At 49.7% G+C, this 24,749-nt stretch overlaps 1 protein-coding gene across 6 annotated transcripts in view; it reads left to right on the top strand.

Annotated features, from left to right (window-relative positions):
• CUX1 (cut like homeobox 1) overlaps window positions 1-24,749 on the top strand; it is a 364,561-nt gene that overhangs the window by 264,443 nt on the left and 75,369 nt on the right. For 3 of the 6 annotated variants that reach the window (XM_038539191.1, XM_038539190.1, XM_038539187.1), the window contains 3 exons: window positions 6,868-6,972; window positions 13,430-13,612; window positions 21,946-22,004. In XM_038539191.1, the coding sequence (XP_038395119.1) occupies window positions 6,868-6,972; window positions 13,430-13,612; window positions 21,946-22,004 (347 nt within the window). Of the gene's footprint in view, window positions 1-6,867; window positions 6,973-13,423; window positions 13,613-21,945; window positions 22,005-24,749 lie in introns of all 6 variants that reach the window. The other 3 variants (XM_038539189.1, XM_038539188.1, XM_038539186.1) reach the window with 1 other exon arrangement.

Here is a 24,749-nt window from a genome sequence, read left to right as displayed (position 1 = left end):
CAGAAGTTTGTCAGAAAACATCAAAGGATTTTTTTTATTTTTTTTTTAATTTTTATTTATTTATGATAGTCACAGAGAGAGAGAGAGAGAGGCAGAGACATAGGCAGAGGGAGAAGCAGGCTCCATGCACGGGGAGCCCCACGTGGGATTCAATCCCAGGTCTCCAGGATCGGGTCCTGGGCCAAAGGCAGGTGCTAAACCGCTGCGCCACCCAGGGATCCCAGAAAACATCAAAGGATTTTAGAACACTTGGTCAGGTAGGATCGTAGGTCTCTGTGACACAATAATTACTCCTCTATTTAACCATAGTGACAACTGAAGACCTTGAAGGCAAATACAGGAAGTTAAATAGTTGTTTAACAAAACAAAGCAAAAAAAAAAAACAAAAACAAAACAAAACAAAGCAAACCCTTAGCTCTTTTAGTAGAGAAGACAGCTTTCTTAAGGAATCAAAGACCTGATAAAGACCCAGGAAATTATTTTGACAAGACACAAAACCTTCATTTTCCAGGCAAGTTACCTAAAATGTAAAGAAGAACCTTTTACTGTCTCTTATCAAGAGCAAACCAGTAGTTCAAGAAAACTGTCTTTTTAAAAGAGAAACCCAGGGCACCTGGCTGGCTCAGTCATTAGAGCACGTGACTCTTCATCTCAGCTTTGTAAGTCTGAGCCCCACATTGGGCATAGAGATTACTTAAAAATAAAATATATTTTAAAAAAAAAAGAAAACCAAACCCTATTTTGCACCAAATCACTTTTGATGTTAAAACCCATTTAACTTTATCACATTTATTCTAATCTTAGGTAGCTTGACCACACATGAAAATTTCTTTCAAAGATTTCTTGTCCACAAATCTACAACTTTCTTTTTCACATTCAGATTTTGCCCTGTGTTTTTCCGTTTTTGCATTCTGAAATAAGCAGCCTCTCATTAAGACAAAATTGTTTTCTTTTCCCTCAACACAAATGCCTCTCCATTCTTCATACCTTCTTTGATTGAAAACACACATCTTACCTTCCTTGCATAGAGATGTTTCCTTTATTATTTCTAGTAGTGTAATTACATATATTAGAATTTCTAACCCTTAGAACCTTTCATTTCTGTTCGTGAACCTTTACATCAGCATTCTGTGGCTTGGCAAATGTATAAATGCATTGTATAATTTCTAGAAACATGGTTTCTGGTAGTAAATTTTTCAGTGTGGCACAAAATGTGTCTTACTAGTAAACCCAGATATCTTTGATTCCTCTGTAAAAGGAAGCCCAAAATGGATAAACCTGTGTTCAGTGATTAATTAGCTTTTTGCAATGAAACTGGGAATTTTGAAGCATTTTGGAGACTTCTGCTTGCCAATTAAATACGTACCCCATTCGGTTTGTTTGATTTGGGAGCCCTTGCTTTCAAGTGCACTTCTTAAATGATCTTCTCTAACTGGAATGTTCCTCATAATGGCCATTGTAATTCTAGGTTTTTTTTTTAATAAGATTCTGCCATTTTTATAGATATTAAGTTTCTGAGACTGTAGTTCTTAGACAAAATAAGCAGGGTGCCAGTAGGTGGTGGAATTATCATGATGATGATTATGGCTGTTTCAGCTGAGCCTTTTGGTCTTTTGGAGCCAGACTAATATCTAAAAGGGGTAGGCTGCTGGTTTGGGAGTTGTGTGATGTTTTACAGTGTACCTGATTAAATGGAAGTTTTCTTAAGGTTGGCAGGTGACCTTGTGTCACTCTAACCCATTCCTAATTCTCCCTAACGCAGGAGTCTTAGAGTTAGATGAGTCTAAACAGGGACTCCAGTCACCAGCACAGGGCCAGCTTGAGAGGTAATAAGTCTCATCTCTGTCCCAGAGTAGACTTTCCTGACCTCTCTCCTGCAGAATCTCTGAAGCAGGGTCACCTCTGGGGTTTTGGCTGTTTTCTGGAATCATGCGGGGGCATTGCTTTGGAAGAATGACCAGGAGTTGGCTCTGCACTTTCCAGAGCAATGGAGTCCACCCACCCCTTTGGAAGGCTCATTTGTTGGCTTTGCTAGCCTCCCCTCTCCTTTATCTCTCCTTCCAGAGTACAGGGCCTTGTGAGGAACAGGCCGGGAGGTCATCCCCAAGGAGAACTTGCCTTCTTCTCGAAATTGTCCAAATGTGGTGTTATTTGTCCTCGAGTATGGTAGCTAGAAAAATGGCCCCCACATATGCTTCCCAAGCCCAACTTACAAATATGTTAGTGTACCTGGCAAGGAAGGGTTAAGGCTGTTACCAGCTGACCTTGACATAGGGAGATGACCTGGGAGTGTGTGAGCGCACCCAGTGTAATCATGGGATCCTGAGATGCCGAAGAGTCCACATCAGAGCCATGTGCTGGCTTTGAAGGTGGGAGAGGGGCCATGTGCCAAGGAATGCAGGAGGCCCCCAGAAGCTGGAAATGGCTGGAAACCAGATTCTCCCCCAGAGCCTCAGAAAGGAACACAGCCCTGCCCACCCTGTGATCTGAGCCCAGTGAGACCCATTGTGGACTCCTGACTTCCAGACCTCTAAGATAATAAATGTGTTTTTCAAACCCACTAAATTTATAGTAATTTGCTCCAGTAGCCTTAGCAAAGTAATAGAAAGAAAGCTTGCCTGCTAACAGACCTCATGTTCCTAGCCATAGCCAGGTCCCATCTCTGAGAAGCCATGGGTTTACCTGGAGGCTCTGCCCACGGCCAGCCTATGTGGCTGCTTTGTCACTGGAGGGACTTGCTTGCCTCTGGTTGCCCCAGGCCAGGGTTTTCGTGGCCACATGTACAGAAGGGGACAAGACACAAAGACCAGGGCCCAGTTGGGCAGAAGACCAGATCAGATACCCACTAGCACCGCCACCATTTAAAACCAGGGACTCCAAAGGCTATACCTTAAATGGATAAATTGGACAAAGCCTGGACTCCATCATGTCTCAACCCTGGTCCTGGGAGGAACGAAAACATGCCACCCTAGAGAATGTCTAACCACAGCCACCTCTCTGTGGGCCTGGGGCCTGCATCTCACACCAGGCCATGGCTGGCCTCACCAGCCTCCCCCTGGGCCTTCACCCACCCTGCTGGCTGCAGCTGCCTGAGGCTTTCACCATTGCCTCCTCTCTGCCCTGCCCCACCGTGCCTCCTCCACATTTTATTAATCAAATTTTTCAGACTTTCAGGTCGGGAAATAGCTGTCAGCATTCTATATTGGCCTTCTAATGTGTCTTCTTTCGGGGCCTGAGTTTTGGGAAAAGCTTTCTTTCCTGCCCTTCCTGGGACCTTTCAGGAGCCCTTGAGGAGTTGGGGGGGGGGGGTTCCCTTGGCCCTTCCTGTAGGACGGGGAGGCACCCTGCACCCACAAGTCAGGCCACCTTTCCTGAGATACGAAGCTGTGACTTGGGTGAGCCAGTGTCCCACACGTAGGACTCATCACTGCTCTTTGGCAGCCTGACTGACAGAATTGATCAAGTGCTGCTCCCTGCCTCTGGCTTCCCAGGTGGCTGCTGAAGCCGGCTACGGACTCTAGTCATCTTTCCCTAAATAGTCTTCCATTTTCAGATGAGACAAGTAATGAAACCTTCAGGCAGTGCCCGCCGGGGGCCTTAAAGATACTAATAGTGGTTTCTGATTGGACTCCTCACCCCACGTGGGGGGCGCTGTTAGGCCCTGGACTCCTATTACGTCCTTGGTCCTCAGTTGTCCTGCGCAGGCTCACGAGGCACCTGTGTCTGTGCTTGTCACCAGGCCGCTGCCGGTACAGCCAGTGTCCCCACTCGTGTCCTCCTGCTTCACTGCCCCAGGCTATTAGCACCGACTCTCACTTCCCAGGAAAGTACAGAAAGTAAGCAACAGCCAGCAGAGGAGGCGTCTCAGGGGAGCAGCTCCGACTTGGTGAGGAGTGGCTGCTGGATCCCCCACCCTGGGGCCGTGCCAGCTGCCAGCCAGAAGCCTGGCCTCGGGCCCTGGGCTTGGCCTCAGCAGGGCGGGGAGGGGTAGGAGAGCCCGCACCCCGGAAACAAGGAGGTGGCCGTTTCGGGTCTCTGTGTCTGGGGTTCCAGGTCAGAAAACACCAGAGCCTTCTGCCTGCCACCACTGATTCCTGTTCTTCGAAACACCCCTTTATCGGGCAGGATTGTGGGCCCCAGAAAGACGGGAGACCCTGCACACGAGTGACAGCGCGGTCCTGACCCAGCACGGCACCACCCCCTTTTTTTTTCTGCCTCAGCTGTCAACGATGAGACTAAATTTACAACGGCAAGAACTAATTCCCCCCAGCTGCATACTGGCGGCTGTTCCCACTCCCTCCTTCAGCTGCTCTTAGGCCTGCTTTTATTTTTGATCTGCTCTGTGCCTGTTTAGCTGCACAAACCACCTCAACTCATTTTGTTTTTGATGTACCCAGGGCACAAATCCTAAACAAATAATATAAATGCTAAACGTTCAAAAAGTTGCACCGTAGTAACCAAGTCAAGCCAAATGTGGTAAAAGGCTGTGACCACCGTGGATAGGCCACAGAGCAACTCTGAATGTGAACTTGGAAACTGAACAGAGTGCAGACGCTCTGGAGAAGTTGTGCAAGCTGAAGAGAAAGCTCTCAACAGCTAGATCCCTTGTTCCATGAGCCACCCGCCACTAGTAAGACAGCACTGTGCTCCACACGGCTAAATGCCCACATGAGAGCCTTGCCATGAACCCATTGCCTGGGCCTGCCCGCATTCGGGTGTTTCTGGAACACCTCAGAGCCAGCATTACCAGGCAGGGCAGGGTGGCTGGATGACCTCATTGGCTGCTACTAAAACAGCTTCTCCACTGGGCTAATATTTTTCCTAGTCCAAGAGACTAGAAATATGTCAAATACACTTCATTCCTGGCAGAGTCATGGAGATTCTATGCCCAAGGGATTAGCCGACTAGAAAGAGAAGAGTAAACTTTTCAGTAGTAATGACATGATTATCAGAGAAACTTGGAGTGGCACATCTAGAACCCTGCCACCGAAGAGGAGATTTCCTGCACTTAGCAGGAACCAGGACTCACCCTAGCCACTGTCACCACGCCGGTAACATCACCGCCTTTCCCGTTCTGGATTCTGCTTGGAGCAGAGGGTGGGAGGCGGCTTCTTGAGCACAGGTAGGCATGGCAAGGTGCCTTGTGAATCAAATGGAGTGAGGTTCCAAGCGCCCCTGGCGAAGCCCGGCAGGCAGCCACAAACACCACCCTGGAAGAAGCAATTGCTGTTAGAAACATCCTTAGGGGCACCTGGGTGGCTCAGCGATTGAACGTCTGCCTTCAGCTCCCTGGGATCGAGCCCTGCTTCAGGCTTTCTTCTCAACAGAGCCTGCTTCTCCCTCTCCCTTTGCCCTGCTCATCCTCACACTCTCTCTGTCTCTCTCTCAAATGAATAAATAAAAATTTTATATATGTATTATATATCCATATATATATATATATATGTATATATATATATATATATATATATATATATTCTAATATGTCGGCGTGCAGGGAAGATTGGCAAAACAGTACTGTGTCAGAGAATCGCTGAAGGCTGCCAAACCCATCCCTCACCAGCTAGATTGATCAGTGAGTCCTGGGTAGGCTCACTTCCTGTCTCTCTTCTTCAGTCCTTTCTTAGCAATTAGTCAACACAGGCCATCGCGCCACCAAATGAAAAAATGCACGACATAGCTTGCCCAGCCAGGCTCTCCTCGTTCATCTTTTCTCCATGCAGTGGGAGTCCAGTGGAAAGAGATGACACATGATTTTGCAGTCCGCATACCCAGTGCTACCCTTCCCCACCCCTCTGAGAGTTTTTCTTCCATCATAATTGTAAAATCAGGACAAGCCCGTTCATAAAACGCTTGTGAATGAGTCCTCTATGCAGTGTACCCTTGCAGATGCTGAACCCGGTAAGGTTCCTGAGAAGGTGACCAGGTGACTCTGTCCCCATCCTGGTAGAGAAGAAAGAAACTCAATGGGTGGAGGTCACCTGCCCTGGCTCCTCTGCCCGCTGCACCTCCGTGCCTTCTCAGGCAGCGGGCACGGACATGTCCCCCATCTCACCGTCCAGTGGGAAATCCTGCTGTGCCATCCAGTAGCATTGGTTTTCTCAGTCCGAGAATGACATGCAAATAGTGGCAATGTACCTCCCTTTTCTCCTTGGGCCCCCTTCCTGCGGTTGCCTCCAGTCTCCCCTCACCCCTAGTAAAGTCAGGCCAACCTCCTGCCTCTGCGTGCACCCCCCACCCCATGTCCCACCCCCCCAATGCCCCCAGCCCCCCACCATCAGCCTGGCGGGCTGGAAGTGCCAGCGTCAGAGTCAGAAGATTTTGTCAGGTGAAGGGTTAAATATGTTGCAATAAGCCTGGCCCTCACAAAAGAGGTGGCATTTACACCCTGTACGTTTATGGAAATACTCACTACAGGAAAACAACCACAACATTGTGCGCGTCTTTAGGAAGAGAATGGCCAAAGTGTCTTTAATTCACTGTTTACCCGTGAGAATTACTCCCAGGAGTAATCCTGCAATAAAATCTTCTTGGTCTATGAGAATAGAAAGAAATTGAATCAAAAGACTCTATTTCCACTTGTATTTATTCAGTCTGGGAAATTCAGTGGGCCGGAGCATTAGTATCAGCAGGGGATTCCTTGCTCCTAGCGTTAAATTACTGTCATAATCGCTCAATTATTTCTTCCTTGTACTGTTTAAAATAAAAATCCATCACATTCTGTGTTTTTTTCTAGCATTTATTAGGTTGAGTGTTTAGGAAAATCAATTATAGTCAGTCAGGCATGAATTGATGAATGTTCTTGTAATAATTGTCAGTTGTTAAACTGAATGCACTTTCTCTTCTCACACTTTTCATTTCCTTCAGAGGGCAGAGGTGGCTCAGAGAGAGGCGGAGACTTTGAGAGAGCAGCTCTCGTCGGCCAACCACTCTCTCCAGCTGGCCTCGCAGATCCAGAAGGCGCCGGACGTGGTGGGTAGCCCAGCCCTGTGGGGACTGTCTGCCATGCCTCTGCCCCTTTGGGTGACAGCTGCTTGCTTTTGCTTCTTAACGGTCCTTGTTGGGAAGAGATTTTAACCAGCACTCCTGTGTCAGTCGGGAATACTTTGGACAACCCCAGGATGGAACTTGTAAGAGTCAGAGGAAGAGCTTTGTCGATTGCGCATAAATGCTAAGTGGTCGGCGTATCGCACCCCCACCCCTAATGTGGAGGCCAAGGCTCCTCAAAGAGAGGGCCTTCCCAGCTAGGCCTGTGGGGAGAGGGCTGGCAGTGGGGAGTCAGGAGTTGCGGGGGCAGGGGGCGTTTGTAAAGCAGGAGCATTGCCAAAATCACACTGGAAAATCGTAGGTTTGGTCTCTACCTCGATGGGTCCTTCCAGAGTGAGAAAACAAATGGTTAGCAATGAGCTGGGGAGGCCAAAGAGGTAATAAAGGGACAACCTGCTCCAAGTCTACGTAATAGCAGACTCTCTAGAAATACCAGCATTTGGAAGGATCAAGGCACATATTCTAGTCCTTTCTGTGCCTCTTGATTTCTCTGAGATGAATAAAAATCTCTCTTAGATAGAACTCTCCCAGCTCGATGGAGGTAGCTTTGACTTAGCAGATTCTAGGCTCCCACCTAGAGCACCTTGCAGTGATATGGGGTGGTGCCAAGTTAAACCTGGGTATTAGAGTCACACTCCTGGAGTCATACCCTAGCACTGCATGATGTTGGCCTAGTAGCTTGACTTCCCTGAGCCTGGGTTTCACCATGCGTGTTGTAAGGGTTCTGGAAATTCTTACAAGTAAACTACATAGAGCAAGGCCTGACCCATAATCCATGTCAGTCAACCTCAGCACTTACCTACTGCAGTTGGCCTCACCCTCTCTGATCCGGGAGCCCTGGGTTTATTTATTTAAAAAAAAAAAAAACAAAACTTTTTTTTAAAAAGACTTTATTTATTTATTCATGAGAGACACACAGAGAGAGAGGCAGAGACACAGACAGAGGGAGAAGCAGGCTCCATGCAGGGAGCCCGACGTTGGACTCAATCCTGGGTCTCTAGGATCTCGCCCTGGACTGAAGGTGGCGCTAGACCACTGAGCCACCCAGGCTGCCCAGACCTGGGTTTAAAGCTCAACTCATCACCTGTATGCTCACAGGCCACAGATAGCCAAACTTGGGCAGCCTCAGTTTCCTATGTGCAGAGTAGGGACGAGTGGCCCCCAGGGCCTGCCAAGTTCCCATGGCCTATAGTGGGTGAATTGTGCTTGTAGGTGTCCATTCTTTAGCAGAGGGTTACAGAGCACCTGATGCTACAGAGCATCAGGACCCATAGTGGACAGAGGAAGAGCAGGGAGGGACAGGGACAGGCCCTTCCAGAGAAGGAGGGCACTCACTCGACAGTTGGACAGCCACTCTTCCACCGAACCCATGAGGCAGGCATTTCCTTTCTTTACCTAAATGATGAAGCGACAAGTTGCAGAATATAAACCTTTGGCACCAGAACGCTTGGCCCCAGTGGCCAAGCCAGGACTCAACTGGGACTTTTTAAAAATTATTCCCTAGGAGCGAATCTGAAGCAGAGTTTTAATATGAGGACCCCTTTTTAAGGATGGATTCTCATTTTCTTTCCTTATATTAACATTAAATTTTAAAATTAATTAATTAACATTAAATAAAACATGATTTAAGTGTTTCAGGGTACAGAGAAAAATTTTCCATTTATGGAGCCATCACAACTTCATGGACTCTGGTCTTCATTTTCCCTGAAATGTCCCCTTGGCTCTGTTGCTGTCCCTTCATCCAAGTGGACCTGCACAGAACCCAGCACTATGGCTGAGAAGGGAGGAAGCCTTCGAGGAAGGAGTCAGTATGGCTCCTCCCGGCCTCTCTGGTTGCATTGGATTCTCTAGAGAAAGCCATCCACCCTGATGTGTCTACATAGTGCTCCCGAGCTAAATGTTTTTGATTGAAAGGATTTCTGGCACCATCCAAGACTGTAGCAACCAAAACATTTTAGAAGGAAATGAATGTTTTTGTAGGTAGAGTAAGTTGTGGGTCCTCTAGGCGCTTAAACACTTCATCATGGGCTAAGTGCAGTGTTTACGTGGCTCTGGTTCAGCCTTCCAAGAGCAGCCCTGCCAGGGATCCCCCCTGGGTGTGCGTTCCCAGTAGCTCCAGCTCCAGCTCCAGCCAGTCGGGGAGCAAACATAGGAACCAGGCCAGCGGAGAAATGTCTGTTGGGCTTGGCTGGCAGGACTCAGCAGAGAAACAGTGGAGTCTATAGATCCAGCAGAAGCCAAGACCGATCCGCTGGGTGTCTTCACAGAATCGCCAATCGAGGAAGGTGAGCTGTCTCTCAGCAGGCTCTTGCTCTGCGGTAGGGGCCTCACTGGGGCTTAAATGGTTGTCTCGTTGATGCCTTGAGACACCAGTCATTAGAGGTAGGTTTTATTATCCTCATTTTATAAGTAAGAAAACAGGCTCAGAGAAGCTCAGTAATTTACCCAAGGTCACATAGCTCAAATATGATCAAACTGGAGTTTGATCCTAAGTTGTCCTTCTCCGTAACGCACTCTTTCCCCTACAGTGAGCTACTCTCCTTCATGTGCATAGAATGAGACAGGACGTATGCAGGTCCTTTGTGGAGTATTTATAGGCAAACATTAGTTCAGGGCTCTGGTGCATCACACCAGGCCACCCCTTGAGCCTAAACAAACTGTAATATTGGGAAACACACCTCTCCATTGATGAGGCGGCCTTCCAGGTGAAGCCACCAGATGGAATCAGCCTACTCTGGCTACTTGGTATTGACAGGAACACAGGGGTCAGTAAAAGAACTAAAACCGAGGTCCCCGTGCCCTTCTCTTTCCCCCTCTGGGGTTAATAGAATAAGGCAGTGGCCCAGAACCAGGCATCTGTCTGAGTCTGGGGTCCTAGGCACACCATCACTTCGCAGTTAGGTTTTTCACCCTGTCTTGAGTGAGCTCTTGCAACTCATCCATATTTGATATGGAAATTGCTGCAGGATAAAAGAGATCATTACATAGCTTATTTCAACCTGGGCATGCTGGTCTCATCAAAGGACTCAGGTGCACACGGCTTGGGAGGGAGGGGAGGTGAACAGGGTTCAAAGGGACAAAATTCAGTGACGTCTTTCATCAGTAACTTCTGCTTTTACATTTATTTTCCCTTTTGGACTAGCATCATCTTAAGGCCTTCCTTTTCTTTTTACCATGTTTTCAGACTCTACAGAGCATTTTCACACATCCTTTCCTGGCTCTTGAACCATCAGAGCCCCCCACCCACCTACCCAAGACCTGGTACCCGTAAAGAGCATAGGACCACCCCCACCCCCCACCCCCCGCCGCATAGGTCTTGGAAATCTGGAGCCTGGGAGACAGACTCCGGTTCTGGTGCCCACCAGGGCCTCTGATCAGACTTGCGGAAGCCCGTTTCTGTTCCTTCGGAAGCTTGTCCAAGCCAGAGTCCTAATGCTGAGTCCTAGCAGATGCCCCAGGGAGTCCCTGAGCCCTACTCCAGGCCCTCTGAAGCTCAGTTGCCAGGGGAGGTCCCAGAACCCATATATCTTCTAAATCCCCCCAAGTGATTCGGGTACAGCTGAATTGAGGCCCAGAGCGACACTCAGGAGCCAGCAGTCCTGTCCCTCTTTGACTCGTGTACACTTCACTTCCTGCCAGTGATCTCAAGAGCATCTGAAGTGCCTGACACTGACCTCTGTGCAGTTGTGCAGAATACCCCTCCACTCAGCAACTCATCTACTACATTATACAACTTTTAGAGAGCACTGAGACCCAGGCCCATACCACCCCACCCCACTGCCCCGCTCCACCCCCGGCCCCTTGATCATCTCCTGGGCCTTTGTCTGGTTCTTCCTTAATTTCCTGTGTGTCTTTGTGATGAGATGGCCAGGAAGCGAGTAGAATGACCTTTTCTGTCCTATTTCCAAGGTCTTACTGCTTTGGAGTGGATGATCTCATCTCTTTGAGCTTATGTAAGACGCAAATGACTTTTGCTGTGTTATGAATGAGGAATCTGGCCTGGGTGCCTGAGAGTCTGTTGATGTGCCCAAGGTCGCACAGCCCATTGAGGCCCTAGAGTTGAATAGATGACCCTCTGGGACTGCCTGCCCCCAGGTCCCCATCCTGAGTCCAGGATCAGCACTGCACAGACCATTTGAAACACTTAACGCCGGCATACTCAATGTGTGCTGGCCCATTTAAAGCCCCAGATCCCCATTTGGCTTGTTTTACAGACTCTCAAAGAACACTTGAAACCCTTATTATGGCTGGTTTCCCTTAGGCTGGAAATTTGATAAATAAGTTAAAACAAGATGACGAGGCTCAATCTCTACCCCTGATGAGACCAACCTCCCTGGATATCCCTTTCATCGTGTCCCTTCCCTGCCTCCCCAGGCTCTCCACCACACATGCAGGTGCCTCTGAACACCATACTTAGCAGTGTAGGTGGCAACAGGCTCACTCCTTTTCAAGCTGGCCTCAGAGTCGATGACTCCCCCTCATGCCCTGTCCCTGTTCTTCCAACCTCTGTGCCTTCCCATGCTGCTCCCACCCTGAAATGGGGCCCATCCTCCTTCTGACAAGGCCCACCAGCCCTTCCACCCCCTTCTCTCCTTCTCACAGCTCACTTCCATGTGCTCCTCTTGCTGGTGTCTTAGGACTGACCCCTAGCACTGCCAGGAGAACTCCTTACCTTTGTCCCAGCCAGTGTTGTCGAGGGCGGGACTTCTCAAACCCTCCAGAGGTCATGGAGGGGCTTGCTTTTGTTGTTAATTCCCAATCTGTCACAGGCTGATCTGTTTTGTTTTTTTTTTAAATAAAAAGACAGAAAACGTGTCACAGCAATGTTGAATTGCTATGAAAAATGTCTAAATGCTCACTCTCCATTTCTGTGCTCGTCTCACTGTGTACCAGCAACATTTTGTGAGTTGGCACTGGTTCGTGGAGCACACAGTGAACAGAACTGATCTGGACAGCATGTGCCTTTTAAATATGCCGGTGGGAAGATGCTCGTTGGGTCCATGCACATGTCTGCCAAAAGTCAAGGGGAATGAAGACTTGACTTTACAGTGGAATACAAACCACAGAAACAGAAAGGGGTCGTTCCTTTGCACTCAGAGCTTTCCGTTCTTAAATGATCGAGTCCTTAATTTCCCAGTGGAGAAATGTGGAAAAACTATTTCCCTCATGACTAGCTGTCCCCTAGCGTGAGAACCCTGTGACAGGTACATCGTGCGTGGCATGGCATGGCTGTACCTGCCAACCCCGGTTGCGGCTGCCAGTGCTTTCTGGCCCAGTATGGGCCAGATCCAGACATGAAACAGGGTGCTCCTGGGGTGCAGTTGGGGGGTGTGCAGCAAGGATGATGACATCCCACACTGAGGTCTGAGCCACCCCCAGGTCTCTGCCGTCACAGAGACCAGTGTGTCCTGTCCTTCCATCTCCTGGCCATGCCCAGGAGAAGTGCAGCCACCCACCAGAAAAGCACCCGGAGTCACTCAGGAGCCAGAGTTACTTTTAAAACTTGAAAAGAAGTATAACTTTAGTCCTTGGGAAGCGGAATTTATTTTTTCTTCTTTTTTTTTTTTAATAGATTTTTCCCATTTTCCTATTTTCCAAAATGAGGAAACTGGGTGAGGGAGGGGCAGTACATTTTTAAAAACATCAATTATCCTAAGTGTCCCCAAGCAAAGAAACCTCAAATGCATCTTCCACATCTTCTAGTTCTTTTTTAAAATGCTGGCTCAGACCCAGTTTCTCAAACACCTTGCCAGCCTCTAGATAACACAGTATCGAGCCAAAGGGACATCAAATTTCATCTTGGGGTGGAAAATCCTAATGCTTCAGAGCTTCCCAGGGGATCTCCTCAGAGCCGGCCTGATCAGCACCCCAGCGCTCAGCAAGACCCCTCTGTCACCTTCTTCTAGGGGGTTGCTCAGGCGTCACCATCTCAGTGGAACTTCTCCTGAGCATCTGCCTTGCCCCAGTCTGACCCCATGCCCTGCCCCCGCTCAGGTGTCTTGGTGGCACAACTGGGGCCCCACTCACCCTGTACCACCGATGGCATCTCCACCACCCGGCTCCGCCTACTGCCAGGATGCCCCGGGACAATGGGGACTGCTCTCCTTGTGCGCACAGTGTGTCCCTGGTTCCTGGTGTGTACCCAATAAATACTTGTCCATCAGCCAAATCTAGATGTGTTTGCCACATAGACAGGAAGGTGGTGCAGGGAGGGTGTTGGCAGGTCCATCCACGTGGAGGCAGGAGATAACGTCTCACTGTGAGCTCACCATCCACTGCCCTCCACCTGTGTGTTCTTGCCTCCGTTTGCAGCACTGATAAGCCCCAGCCCTGCTCAGAGCCGGGGCGGTTTTGTCATTTCCTTTCTTCTCCGCAGGAGCAGGCGATAGAGGTGCTGACCCGCTCCAGCCTGGAAGTTGAGTTGGCCGCCAAAGAGCGGGAGATCGCCCAACTGGTGGAGGATGTGCAGCGACTCCAGGCCAGCCTCACGAAGCTGCGTGAGAACTCGGCCAGCCAGATCTCCCAGCTCGAGCAGCAGCTGAGTGCCAAGAACAGCACGCTCAAGGTAAGGACGCCATGGCGGCCATGGGCCAAAGGAGGGCTTTATGGGCACGTCTATGCATACCTGCTGTCTTGGCCTTGCTCCACGCACGGCCCTGGAGGGAGCCTGGGGCTGGCCGTCCAGCATAGTGATTCTAGCTCCCCACTGATACCCTGAGCCCTTCCATGGGTCGCTTCTGTCCTCAGTGTCTGGAACACCACGCTGGGTGTAGTGACTGCGGCAAGACGCCTTAGCTCAGAAACCACCTTATGGCCCCACCTTGGCTGTTACACAAGCATATTTCATATTTGTGGCCTGCACAGGTAATGGTTAGAATCCATTCTTGTGTTAAAAACAAAAGTGACGGCTCAGGTTTTTCTCATTCTGAGCCCCAACCACCAGCAAGAGTTGTTCTCTCCGGTAAGAACAGGGAGAGCCTAAGAAGGTGTGAGGTACCCCTGCATGCATCTCTCAGAAGCACGGATGCATCCGTCCTGTCAGAGCTTTCTAGAGACCGTCTTATCTGGAATTGGTGTAAGTAGGGCATCCTTCAACCTCCATGAGGGAGCAGGAAGCAGTCTTGGAGCCCAAGGCAGGGAGAATGACTGAACCCATCTCCCAGCCCTTGCCTGGACAGCACTGCCTTTGCAGGCAGCACTTGGTAGAAGGCCTCATCCTCTGGGCCCATCTACGGTGCTGCTTCCATACCTGGCATCTCAAAGACAGATATTTGTGCACCTACCTGTGTGGGGCTGGAGTGATTGTTAGGGTCACAGGCTATCTACACAGACGTGCCTTTCTTCCACTCCACCAGCTTCTCAGTGTATTTTTTAAAATAATTGATTTAGGATATTTCCAACCAGTTACAGTTAGCATGCTATGAAAAAAATCCTCGTACCCTCAATTTGTGGCATGTCAGGGCCAAAAGGGCCTCCTCAGAAGTATCTTATTTGCTAATTAGTGACAGGGCTAGAGAAGGTGTGGACCCCATTAGCTCCCCACTCCACCATCACCTCCCAGCCTGCACAATGCTGCCCAGTAGCATCTGTTTGCAGTGTGGGAATGATGGACAAGCCCAGTCTTCATGGACTAAATACAGTACATCGAGGATCAGTTGTCAAAATGTCAGGAAAACTTTCTCATCTATAAAGTAATTCCAGAATGTAGTTAGGTCTGTTTCAATTTAAAAAAAAAAAAAAAAAAAAAAACAGATTTCCCTTTCCAACACATGACCGCGTCTCTAACCTCAAGCTGACTTTCCAACAGGTCGGCAGCTTGCCAGCCTGACCTCTCGGACCCAGAGTACCCATCATTTTCCTTCCCTGGTTTTTCCTGGCCTCTTCAGGGTGCATTTCATCCACTGAAAAACGGCCCCTCTGTGGAGCCAGTCCTGCTGACTTTGGGGAGAGGGGTTGAGACTCAGTCACATTTGTCATCGACCGTGGCATTTATTTCTTCCCTGGTTCTTCTTCTCCCATCAACCTGCCCAGTGAGTGCCAGTGCTCATTTTTTATTTCTAGATTAAATCTAATTTTCTCATGTTACAGCCATTCCTGACCCCAGCAATGACATTATTATTAGCTAATTTGCCTTTCTCTGCTTTGTTACAGTTAAGGGATATGACTCAGATACATCCTGCATTTGACTAGGAGAAGAAGGCTATAGACCTTACATTTTTTATTATGGAGCAATTTCTTCTAAATCAGTTAAGGTTTTAATGTTTGCCTTCACACACAAAAAAAATGAAACGCAGTTTTACAAATTAATGTTCTTTATCCGTATCTTGGGGGAATTCTTTAATACGGTGCAGTTAATGAAACAATTTGGCAATACTTCTTCCAAAATTATCGCTCCCTTATCTTCATCTGATCTAATAATCAAAACATCCTCTAGTAACAAGACTTCTCTGATTCTAATTATCTTAACCCCTTGTCACCAGGAACGAAGATCTCCCCAACACCAAACCCATGCACAAAAGGCATTAGCCTCCCCTAGACAAGCACATCTACCTCCCTCACCCAAAGGAGTAAGGTTAATTGAATGAGATACCTTCCCTGAGCTTTCTTTTTTCTAATGTGTATAATTTATAGTCTCAAATCTAAACAGCAATACAATTATTAGGAAAATACGTTATGAATGAGACCCGTCAAATTGGCAACCTGCTGCTTTTGCGGTGGGGGGTGGGGTCTCTGACCTAGCAATGGTGGCTGCTCAGAAGCAGCCAGGAGCAACACCTTTCCTGCTCCTCCGTCTCCTACCCCAGCCTCCCAGTCTTTTCCTTCTTGGACCATATTGTTCAGCCCTGGGGGCTCTGGGATGCACCATGCAAGGCTTGAATTGGGATCGCATCTGAGGATGCTGTGGCTTCCAGTCCAGCTCCCCTTCTTGGCACTGGGGGTAGTTTTGCCCTGAATGTTGACAATGGCCTTTGAGACAAATGCTAACGTGCTTGGTGACAGTCACTGAGGAGACAGGGGGTTGATCTCATACGGCAGAGTCTTTACTCTTGACCTTAGACCTTATTGGGGTTTTCTCGGTGGCATATCCTGAAATGAAATATATTTGGGAACCCATTGGTTTACTTTCCCCAGCACCTCAAAAGTCTCCATCCCTTGCAACTACTGTTTCCTCTCATCACGTAGACAAACGATTGGTAATTCCATGAAGATTAATTGATAATTGGATGTCCACCATTTCTTTTTCCTCGTTTTTTACTTTCTTGAGCCAAGTTTACCCTAAACACATCACTATCCATATACAATGGTGCACCCTCTAACCTTTAAATAAACATGGAAACAGACTCAGAAGTGGGAGATGTTTCTTCCTGCCAAATCTGACAAGTACTGAAGCACATTGCCACTTGTACAGGATAATTCTGTATTTGTAATTAATGAAATAACCCAACTGCCATTACAAGACTGCTATTTTTGATAACTCTATTCTCTGGTCTTCTGTTGGAGCACTTCAGTACAGAGGCAGTATAATTAGGCAGTTACCTGCATTTTACTTGCTAAAGCACAGAAAATCACGCTACCAATAGCTTCAATTTAAAATGGGTATTTATAAGAAAGGCTAGCTAAAATAATGCCAGTCTCCCATCAGGAGAAATTGTATTTTCTAAAGATGAGTACTTGCCATGGGATGGGGGGAGAGGGAGCAAGTGTATTTGAATCACCCAGGGGGCTATCTCCAAACCACATGCCTCCCCCACTCTCTGTCTCCCCCTACCCCCAATCTCCTGCAGTTTTGATGGGTCCTGTTGAGCCACCACAGAGCACACTGTGTCCCTCAGAGGGTTGGGCCAGGGGAAAAACTAATAACTGCTTCTCTAGATTCACTCAGAGTCTCAGATTCTGGATGCTGGCACTCTGGCACATAGATTCCCTTGCCCAGCAGTGAGTTTACTCTACCTTGGGGCTACCCTCAGTCCTGTGTCCATGAGCATCTTACCAACATCTCAGGCTCACCACACGAGCAGCCACAATGATGATCATGATCTCATGGAAGAGGTTAGGAAAGGCCGGTACATGTCTTTCCACCATGCCTGCCCGCTAGCAGGGGAGACTTTTACCCTGGGAGGCACAAGCAAGCCCAAACATCAAAAATCTCAGTAGCAGAGATCCCGGGGCTAGGCCTCCCCCAGCCTTGCCCTGGTCAGGTCTGGAAGGCAGCGTGAGCACAGATTCAGGGGGAGGAAGGGGTGAGGCTTCCACAGGGAGGAGGAGGAGGGCAAAGGTGGCCCTTAGCGCAGGAAGCAGAGGCGATGTGCCAGGCCACAGGGGTGAGGCCCCGGAGCAGAGCGCACTGGGATCGATGTCAGAGAAACTGGGGGGCTCTGAGCTAGTGGCCTTGAGGTCCACATGAGGATGAATATAGGAGCAGGAGACAAGTGGGCTCCTCCAGAGTGGCTGTAAACCAGGGCGCATTACTAGAAGTGCTTTCTTGAGCTGATTACTTGTGGGAATCTATGATGAGCCCTCTTGGAAAGACATACATGCCCCTGGTCCCCTGGTGATGGGTCCGGGTGTTTCACCTACAGGCAGTCCCCCCAGCTTGTGGCACACCTACTTGACCGTGGTGGGCAATGCAGGTGGCCTGAGCGTTGAGCCTGGACCTCCTGGCCTGGGATGGCACCATTCCATGAGAAGGAGTGGGCTGTCTGGGTCATACCTGGATTCTAGCTCAGAGAAATTGGAAGTGACTTGTGATAGGGTTGCCATCCCAGGGTTCCACCTTCACAGTCCAAGGCCACACTTCTGCAGCCTGCAGCGAGCCCTCCAGTATAACTGTCACCCCCTGCCATGATTTTGGCCTTGTCCGTCTGGCCATGTGTGCACAGGACCACCTGGGCCCCCTGGACTCCCCCCACCCCCCAACACATACCCAGCATCAGTAGATCCTAAATGTACATGCCTGCTACCTCTCAGCAAGGAACGGTAGAGACGAAACAAATTCCCCATCCAGGTGAAGGGAGGTGCATGAAGCCTAAGCCAGGACCTCAGAGATGGCATGTTATCCCAAGGGGCTGGGCTTCAGACCCTCTGCCCTGGACCAGGGAGCCCGGTCACACTTGCACATTCGTGTCCTGTGGCCTCTCAGCCTAGGGAGTCCCCGTGAAGACAAGGGGCCACATGCTGCTGCCCCTAGCCTGAGGTGTCGGCCTTCACAAAACTCTGCTGAGAGCCTGGCTCTGACCATCTGGAGGGAAAGATAGAGGCGTCTGCACAAGGCATCTGGGTCACTTCATCAGCCCAACACCTATTTGGTAGGAAAGACATATTACTGCCCTGACCCTGGCTCCCTGCCGTGCCACCCAGAAGAAGGGCCTTCCCAAGAGTCTCCGCATCAGTCTTCCTGCCAGGCGTCCCTTGAGTTGGTAGCCCTAGAGCACTTTAAGAATTTCATGTGGATAATTCTTGTAGCAATTCAAGATCCATTTGATGAGCACCTGTTGAGTTCCCAAGACCACATGTGTGTTCTGCATTACTAAATAGATGTGACCTACATCATACGATGGTCCTGCTGGAAGGGCACTGGCAGCCTGCACATGTATATCCAGCATGTCCTTACCGCTGACTTTTGAGAACCCATTTTCTTACCCCATTGTCAGGATGAGGAGCATGAGGCCCAACAGGCTTAAGCCTGTTACAAAGTAGAGAACTTCATAAACAGAGCCCCCGGATTCAGAACCAGAGAGCCCCTTCCAAAATCATAGTCCTATTCGATAACACCCACCGGGGATAAAGTCATAATAACACCAGTAACAGTAACCACCCACTGTCTCCGGAGTGCTTTGCTGTGCACCACACACTTAGCGAGCATTATTCCATCCAGACCTCACCAAAGCACTGTACTGTGGGTGCCATTATCCTCGTTTTATAGCTGAAGAAACTGAAGCTTGAAGGAGTTCAGTGTCTGGTTCAAGGTCACCCCACAATTAAGTGGCAGAGCCAGACCTTGGCCTGGACCTGTCAGGCTCCGGAGCCCAGGCCTCAAGCGAGCACCTGGCTTGGCCTCTCAACACACAAGCTGGAACTGCAGGAGGAGGTGTGGGTGGGGGCAGCCTCCGCTCTACCTGATTGCAGAGCTCAGTGATTTGTTTTCTTTCTATGGGCACACAGCCACCCTGCAGAGGTGGTGCAGCAGTTAAGTGAGATAGCATTTCGGGTGTAGAACCCAGCACAGAATCTGGCCCAGCCAAGGAGCACTAGTGAAATCTGGGAGGAGACTTTCTCCACAGAGGACAACAGACAGAGCACTTGTTAGTTACCCTTTCCAGATTGAGAGTTTTTGAAACTAGATTTCTCAGGCACCCAGCAAGGAGTTTTTGGTCAAAGACCCAAGCAGAGGACAGCACATGGCTCCAACATGTCACACTCCCCAGAGAGGTTGGTGAGGATGGGCTCACAGTGCTGCTCTCAGGTCAGGACAGGCTTTGTCGGCAGCCCTGCCAGACCTGCATCCCACTGTCTGCCCAAAGAAGAGAACGTCAGAGGTTTACGGAGGTGGTCTCGGGGGTTCTTAATTAAGCTGCCCCCAGGTAGGTGGCAGAAATTTCAGCAGACGAGTCAGTCCTCCGAGAAAACTGTTGCATCCGACCAAGTTACATGCCAGTCCTAAAACCTTCTGATTAGGGCCCATCGTGGACCTGCAAAGCTGTGCTCCCTGGAAGACTTGGCAGTGATGATAGCCCCACATCAAAGGTCCCGTGGTGCCACATCTGTATCAGGACCTGGCTGGTGTTCCCTCCCTGAACTCTGAGGTCATTGCTGCCTTTGCGTGTTTCACAGATGAAATACATTACCATGCCCCAAGGTGTCCCACTCATAAGTGACGGAACCGATTCTAGACTCGGTTACCTGCTGGCTTCTGTAGTGCTCTGGATTTTGCCCTCCCGCTGCTTCCCTTCTGCCTGTCTCTCTCATGTTCCCTGAACACGACCGAGTGTTCTATGTGTTCCAGATCTGGCGTTAGTGAAAGGTGCTCTGCATCCCAGCAGTACCCCATAATGTTTTGTTGGTGAGGGCTTCCTGTCCTTCGACTATAGGGAGCATGAAATAATCACTTCTTCAAGAGCACCTTCGGGGAATCTTTTGTTGGAAAAAGAGTGCATGTGACCCCCTGTTTGATTATGATGAGAAACCATCATAATACATAAAGTTGGCAAGAAGTCATAAAAAGGAACTAGGGCAAAGCACTTTTACGTGATGGAAAAACACACAAGAAACTGCTAGCAAAGGCGAAGGGAAAAGGTGAGCTAAATGAGTTGAGTTTCTAGAACACCTGAATTCTTTAACAGTGGGCAGGTCGAGATTCAGGTGAGCATCAGGCCTGATGGGCCAAATGGGCATCTCTTCCCCAAACTATAGAACATTCTCAGCTGGCCTTAAGCTGTGGCCATAGTCATGGCTGGCCAAGCAGAACCTAAAAAGGCAACTGGGAGTGCTGTGGATTCAGTACCTGGAATTTGTTCACCCCAGACCTGGAAACATGCTAAATTATCAGCCATCCCTCGCCAGAGCTGGATCTTTGTGTTTTATGTTGTGCTGCCTTAGTCCCTTCCCCTTTCCAGGAGGTTGAAAGCAAACTAATCCAGACACCTTTGTAGAAGGGAGCATCCGCTGCTGACCACCCAAAGCCAAAGGTGCTGCCTAGCTAGAAAGGCCTACAGGGCTCTGCACAAACCAGCCACATGAGTGCCTCATGAGCTCACAGACTCAGGGAGCATATCAGAGCATCATCAGAGCTGGGGTGCGTGTCATCTCCTCCCTCTGAAGCACATTCAAGGGTCAGGGAGTCAGCTGTGCCCGACCTTGGCCCTGTTGGCCAGGTGCCCTGCAAGGGCCCTCCACAGGACTCTGACAGAAAGACCACCCTGCTCAGCAGGCCTGTGCTCCTAAATGCCCACATCTGCGGGGGTGGGGAGGGCAGATCCAGAGGTGCAAATGGTTTTTCCCTGATGCCTATCTGATGCCAACACTCAGCGACAAAGGGCTTGTACCTCTTGTTAGCAGGGTCCCACCAGAGGTGTTGACAACCGACTGTATGTGTCAGCTAGCCTAACATAATTCGTGAAAAGCCACACGCTGATTTTAAGTGCAGAGACTTCTCTCCATTCTGTTTGCCATTTCATGGTATTTCATACAAAATGGCTATTTTCTCGTTTTCCACTTTTGTAAAGCTTTATTCTACTTCAGTTAAGTTTTCATGTTACACCTTGTATTACTTTGTGTGTGTGCATGTGTGCACACATTCACACTCACCTGCACCCACTCACACACACACTTGCGCCAGACCAGAAATGTGAAGGCCAAAAAGCGACCCTGCACATTGTCATCATTCACTTCCACATGTTTACGTTCTCTCTCAGGGCAGCTGGATGTTTTTTTTTGTTTTTGTTTTTTTTTTTTAGCTGGATGTTTTATAGGGACTGTTCAGTGAAGGCTGTCCTAGTCCCTACATGCTGCCCTAATAGGACATCATGAACTGGGCGGTTTAAATTTTAAAAATGTATTTCTCACAGTTCTGGATGCTGGAAAGTCCAACATCAGGGCAGTGGCAAATTCTGTGTCTGGTGAAGGCTCACTTTCTGACTCACAGACGACCATCTGCCTACCCACTGTGTCCTCGCACACATGTGGCAAAGTTGCTCCACAGAGTCTCTTTTAGAAGGGCACTAATCTTATTCATGGGGCTCCCCACTGGTGACCCAGTCGCCCCCAACACCCTCACCCCAGGTGTTTGGGGTACAACACAGGAATTTCAGTGTGGGGTGGGGAGACACAAACATTTGGTTCATAGTGAAGTCCATCACCCCGTTTCAGGCACACCCGCTAATAAAATTCCTCTGTTTTCAGCAACTGGAAGAAAAACTCAAAGGACAAGCTGATTATGAAGAAGTGAAGAAAGAGCTAAAGTAAGTGTGGAGACACCTGCACGGCCACTTGCAAGCCAGGGCTCGTTGGCGACTTCTGCTAAGGAAATGCTGTGCCAGGAACAGGGCGGCCACAGGCCCTTGCTCTGGGCCTTGGCGGCTGCTCCAGCACCAGGCTGTGTCCCAGGCTGCCCAGTGCCGTGGGCGTGCGCACTCAGGCCTGTGCCTGAGCTCTTTGGACTTTTTCTAAGACTCTGTGCATTTAAAGTATGCCAGTGTGCACAGAATCAGGGGAGATGTTGCCCTAATAGAAATTATGAAATACGAGTCTGTTTTCCAGTGGTTAAGTTCCCAAGACAGGAGCAGAATAGGGAAATGTTTTGTTTGGGTGTGGGTTTTTGTTTTTGTTTTTTAAGATTTTATTTATTTGAGAGAAAGAGGGCAGAAGGGAGGGGCAGAGGGAGAAAGAGAAGCAGACTCCCACCTAGGCAGGGAGCCTGACATGGAGCTCAGCTCGATCCCAGGACCTTGGGATGTTGACCTGAGCCAAAGGCATTCGCTCAACCACTGAGCGACCCAGGGAAGTGTTTTCCAATTGAAAGAGTGCACATGACCTCACACCCCCTCTAACCACCTTCAGACACCAGGACTTTCTTCTCTCAACTTCCAGTGTCCCATCCAGGAGGCAATAGCTGAAGGCCTATCACCCCTCCAGTGCTAATGTTCACATTCTCAAGTAGAAGTCCCCTCCCCACACTCGGCCTCCCAGGCTGCCCTGGCCCTCCTGGAGCTCACGGGCAGCCCCCTCCAGCAGGGCCCTGCTGACCCCCCAGTCTTACTTCAGAGTCTGTCCCCAGGCAGCCCTGCCTCTACAGCTGGGCTGTCAAAACACTGCAGACAGTCACCGGGCCCTGCAGGCCTGAGTTCTCTGCCACTGTGGGAGCAGGGGGTCCTTCTGCTCCCCCTCGTTGAGTCCCAAACTCTCCGCAGACAGTCCTTTGGCCTCAGAATCCCTGCTGTGGTCTTAACATCTCCCTCCCATCTCTCCAGACTGACCCTCCCCCCACCAGCCCCTACCAGATCCCTTTCTACTCCCCTGCTATCCCATCAGCCCCCCTCTCTTCCTGACACTTTTAATTCCTCCTTTTAAAATAAGCCTACACCCACTCGCCATGCTGTTCTTTGTATTCTCAATTCTATCCCCTCGGTCTTGCTATAAAAGCCCACTGGAAGGCCTCTTCGACCTTCCCACCGCCAGAGCCCATTGCACTCCCTCCGTCATGAACTCCTCCAGCCTCGATGGAAAGGTGCCTGCAGGTGGCTTCTCAGGCCCGTGCCCAGTGGCCCAGCCTGTGTCTCCCTGGACAGTCTGGCTGCAGACAGCCTTGCAGCACCTTCTTGGACGCCCCCTGCTCCTGCCTGCATGCAGCTCCAGCCTCTTCCCTCTTCCAGCCTTGGGGCAGATGCTATTCACCTGTCTGAACTTCTGTCTTTGCCTCTCCTGTCCCCATTGTCCTTCCTTCCTCTCTTCCTCCCACTCAGAAGAAAACAATGTGGGCCTCCTAGTGCTGAGTCAGAGGGAAGGCCTTCGCCCCCAGCCCACTCCCATCCACGCAGCTCAGTCCAGCTCTTCCTCTGCACTTAGCTCCTTTCCCACCTGCCACACGTTTACAGTCCATTCCATCCCACGCAGCCGCCTGCTGGCCGTGACCGCATGCCCAGCGGCCCTTTCTGCTGCACCTACATGCCGCAGCCCCCCCCTCAGCCCCAGCTCTGCTTCTGAAAGCCCCACTTGGATGGCTTTTTTGCTAAGAGACATTCCTGCCCTCTTGCTTTCTAGTGACCCAAGTGCCCTTCCAGACACACGCCCCACTTTCTGTCCCATCCCCCCACACACACACACACACACACGCAGACCCCTTGCCGACCTCTGCAGTCTCTAAAACACCTTCCAGACACTTCTCAGACACTGACTGCTCCTGAGACAGACCCCTTCTCCAACCTGAGGAGATTTCTGCTGCCAAGGGCACCTACCAGGTGTTCCCTTTCGGGTGCTATTTGGATTTTGCCCTCTACCTATAACAGCCTATGGAGTTTGCAAGGGCAAGGGCCAGAGCAGTTCCAATCCTCTACGTGCTAGGCACCCAGTAGGTCATCGGTAAAGAGCCAGTGAATAAATGAACAAGTGCTGGTGTTTGGGGTATATAAGCTTACTTTAGTCTTGACATGATCCTAAGGAAGATCTCAGACAAGAACGTAGCTGCCAACACGACGGCCGTTAAGAAAAGACAACTCCCAGACTGCTCGTCCCTTCTCTCCCAGCTGATGCAACGGGGCCTCAAGTCCTTACTATTTTCAATAGCTCACCATAAAATTAAATTACGAGGTGTTCCCCATCCCCCCGCCCACCAGCTGCTCTTTCATTCCTGTTCTGTTACTCTACATGACGTGGGCCACCATGAAGATAGAACCACAAATAAACTAAACCATCAGCTCCATACTGACCACTGTGGTGGCTGTGGCAGAGTGGTCTCCGGGAACCCTGGACATTTTTACACCATGCTCTCTCCATGACACTCCCATGGAACTTAAAGAGGGTGAAGGCCAAGGTCATGGCTGCGAGAACGCTGGGAGAGCACTAGTGGCCCAGTGACAGGCACCACTACCGCTCTCACTCACCTTCCCAAGCTCTTGGGGCCATGTGGACTCCCTGTCCTTTTCTCCCAGATAGACTCACAGAAAGGAAGGAATGTCCCCTTGAAAGGAACGCTGGAAACAGTGGTTCCG

Source organism: Canis lupus, chromosome 6, assembly GCF_011100685.1.
Source record: "Canis lupus familiaris isolate Mischka breed German Shepherd chromosome 6, alternate assembly UU_Cfam_GSD_1.0, whole genome shotgun sequence".
Taxonomy (NCBI): Eukaryota; Metazoa; Chordata; class Mammalia; order Carnivora; family Canidae; genus Canis; species Canis lupus.
Note: the sequence above shows the minus strand (reverse complement) of the source record. Positions and strands in the feature narration are given on the sequence as shown.